We start from the raw sequence: 2,057 nt of genomic DNA, 5'->3' as shown, positions 1-2,057 counted from the left end.
TGTCATTCTCAGTACCCAAACTCATTAAGGGGTTGCTTGTCCAGACATATCTAGTCCATGGGGCCTTTTCTTAGACATAACCTGGATACCCAAACAAGAACTTATCCTATTGATAGCTGCACCTACCCTGGGGAGGTAGAGCACTCTAAACCCAGTTATAGAAAGCAACATCCTTCCAAGAAGGACGACTATATGCACAGGACTGTCACAAAACAAAGTATTCTTTAAGAATTTTGTACATCAGTGCAAGTCTGGGAGCAGCAGTCTCACATCTAACTTTGAACTTTCACAGCCCAACCAGCAATCTCGATCTCCCCCAAAACGGCAACTACTGTCAAGAATCAGCTGATTGTGAATGTCCTAAGGGAAGACCAGGTTCCCTATAACAAGATCACTGTTATTAGGGTTGGTGCAGTTGGCAAGGCATGTGCCATCAGTATTTTAATGAAAGATTTGGCTGATGAACTTTCCCTAATTGATGTAATAGAAGACAAAGTAAAGGGAGAGATGATGGATCTCCAACATGGCAGTTTTTTCCCCAAAATGCCAAAGATTATTTCTGGCAAAGACTACAGTGTGACTGCAAACTCCAAGCTGGTTGTTGGTACAGCTGTAGCACATCAACAGAAGGGAGAAAGTCCTCTTAATTTGGTCCAGCACAATGTGAATATCTTTAAATTCATCATTCCCAATATTGTTAAATACAGCCAAAATTGCAAGCTGCTTATTGCTTCCAGTCCAGTAGATATTTTGACATATGTGACCTGGAAGTTAAGTGGTTTTCCTAAGAACCATGTTATTGGAAGTGGTTACAATCCAGATTCTGCCTTTTTCCGTTACCTAATTGGGGAGAGACTTGGTGTCTATTTTTCAGGTTGTCATGGAGGGGTCCTTGGGGAACATGTAGACTCCAGTGTTCCTGTGTGGAGCAGTGTGAATGTTGCTGGTACCTCTCAGAAGAATCTTTATCCTGTTTTGGGAACTGATGCTGATTCAGAGAATTGGAAAGATGTTCATAAACAGGTGGTTGAAAGTGCTTATGAGGTGATCAAGCTGAAGGGCTACACTTCCCAGGCCATTGGCTTGTCTGTGGCAGATTTGGCAGAAAGCATTATAAAGAATCTTAGGAGAGTGCATCCAGTTTCCACCATGATTAAGGGCCTATATGTCATTAATGAGGATGTCTTCTTTAGTGTCCCAGGTGTCTTGGGACACAATGGCATTTCAGATGTGGTGAAGGTAAATCTGAATCTGGAAGAGGAGGACCATTTAAAGAAGAGCACAGATACTCTTTGGGGAATCCAGAAGCTGCAATTTTAAAGCCTTTTAACGTGTTGCCATTTTACTATCGAGAACATGACAGTGGTTAAGGGGCTATGTGTGATGAGCTTTTCAAATAGGTCAAATTCTTCTTCTGATTAGCGATCGAACACCAGAAATGTAAAACCTGTGAACACAGTCTAGTCTCTTCCTAAAATTAGAAATGAGGAATAATACAGTGTGACTACTATTTGTCAAACCCTGTTGTTGTCTGTGTATGACGCTGGATGTGACTTGTATAGTATTAGTAGTTGGTGTCAAGCAAAGCCAGTGCCCCACAGGTATATAACTGCCTGCCTTGTATGTAGGTGCTACAGGTTCCCGTAGGTACAGAAGACAATATTCCTGGATACAAAACACCATACAGTAATAATACTTTATTGATGCATTGATTACCTTTGTGCTCCCCTCCATCAGGGCTCTACAGTGTGGCCTCATGCAGCACCTTGCCAGGGGACCTGATTTTGTTTTAATAGTTGTAAATTTCCATATTATATAAAAGATCTATTTATGTACAAGGATGAAATCAATTACTGAAATGTCATACTAACCCTAAATACTGAATAAACAACAAATAACTGATTAAAATTTTTTGTACATCAAGTTACCTCTTAGCTTGCTGACTACCTAACAAAATAGCCATCCCTGTTTCTTACCCATAATTTACCTCCTTGATTATCAATTCACATAGAGATCCACCTTTCTATCCATAGTCCCTATTTCCTTCAACACGTCTA

At 40.5% G+C, this 2,057-nt stretch overlaps 1 protein-coding gene across 2 annotated transcripts; it reads left to right on the top strand.

The window, feature by feature from the left end:
- The first annotated feature begins 429 nt into the window (after window positions 1–429).
- Window positions 430–1,320, top strand: LOC114045424 (L-lactate dehydrogenase A chain-like). Of its 2 annotated transcripts, XM_027865429.1 has the most exons (2): window positions 430–574; window positions 743–1,320. In XM_027865429.1, exons 1-2 carry the CDS (start codon window positions 445–447, stop codon window positions 1,318–1,320), a joined length of 708 nt encoding a protein of 235 aa, XP_027721230.1. In that variant the 5' UTR covers window positions 430–444. The 2 variants fall into 2 exon arrangements, with proteins under 2 accessions (XP_027721230.1, XP_027721228.1); XM_027865427.1 differs by having other exon boundaries at window positions 430–1,320.
- The last annotated feature ends 737 nt before the right edge of the window (window positions 1,321–2,057 follow it).

Source organism: Vombatus ursinus, unplaced genomic scaffold, assembly GCF_900497805.2.
Source record: "Vombatus ursinus unplaced genomic scaffold, bare-nosed wombat genome assembly UNPS02014778.1, whole genome shotgun sequence".
Taxonomy (NCBI): domain Eukaryota; kingdom Metazoa; phylum Chordata; class Mammalia; order Diprotodontia; family Vombatidae; genus Vombatus; species Vombatus ursinus.
This window is presented reverse-complemented; position numbering and strand designations above follow the sequence as displayed.

Coding starts and splice junctions, on each gene's coding strand:
- LOC114045424 (XM_027865427.1), top strand. CDS start 445: ATGAAAGATTTGGCTGATGAACTTTCCCTAATTGATGTAATAGAAGAC.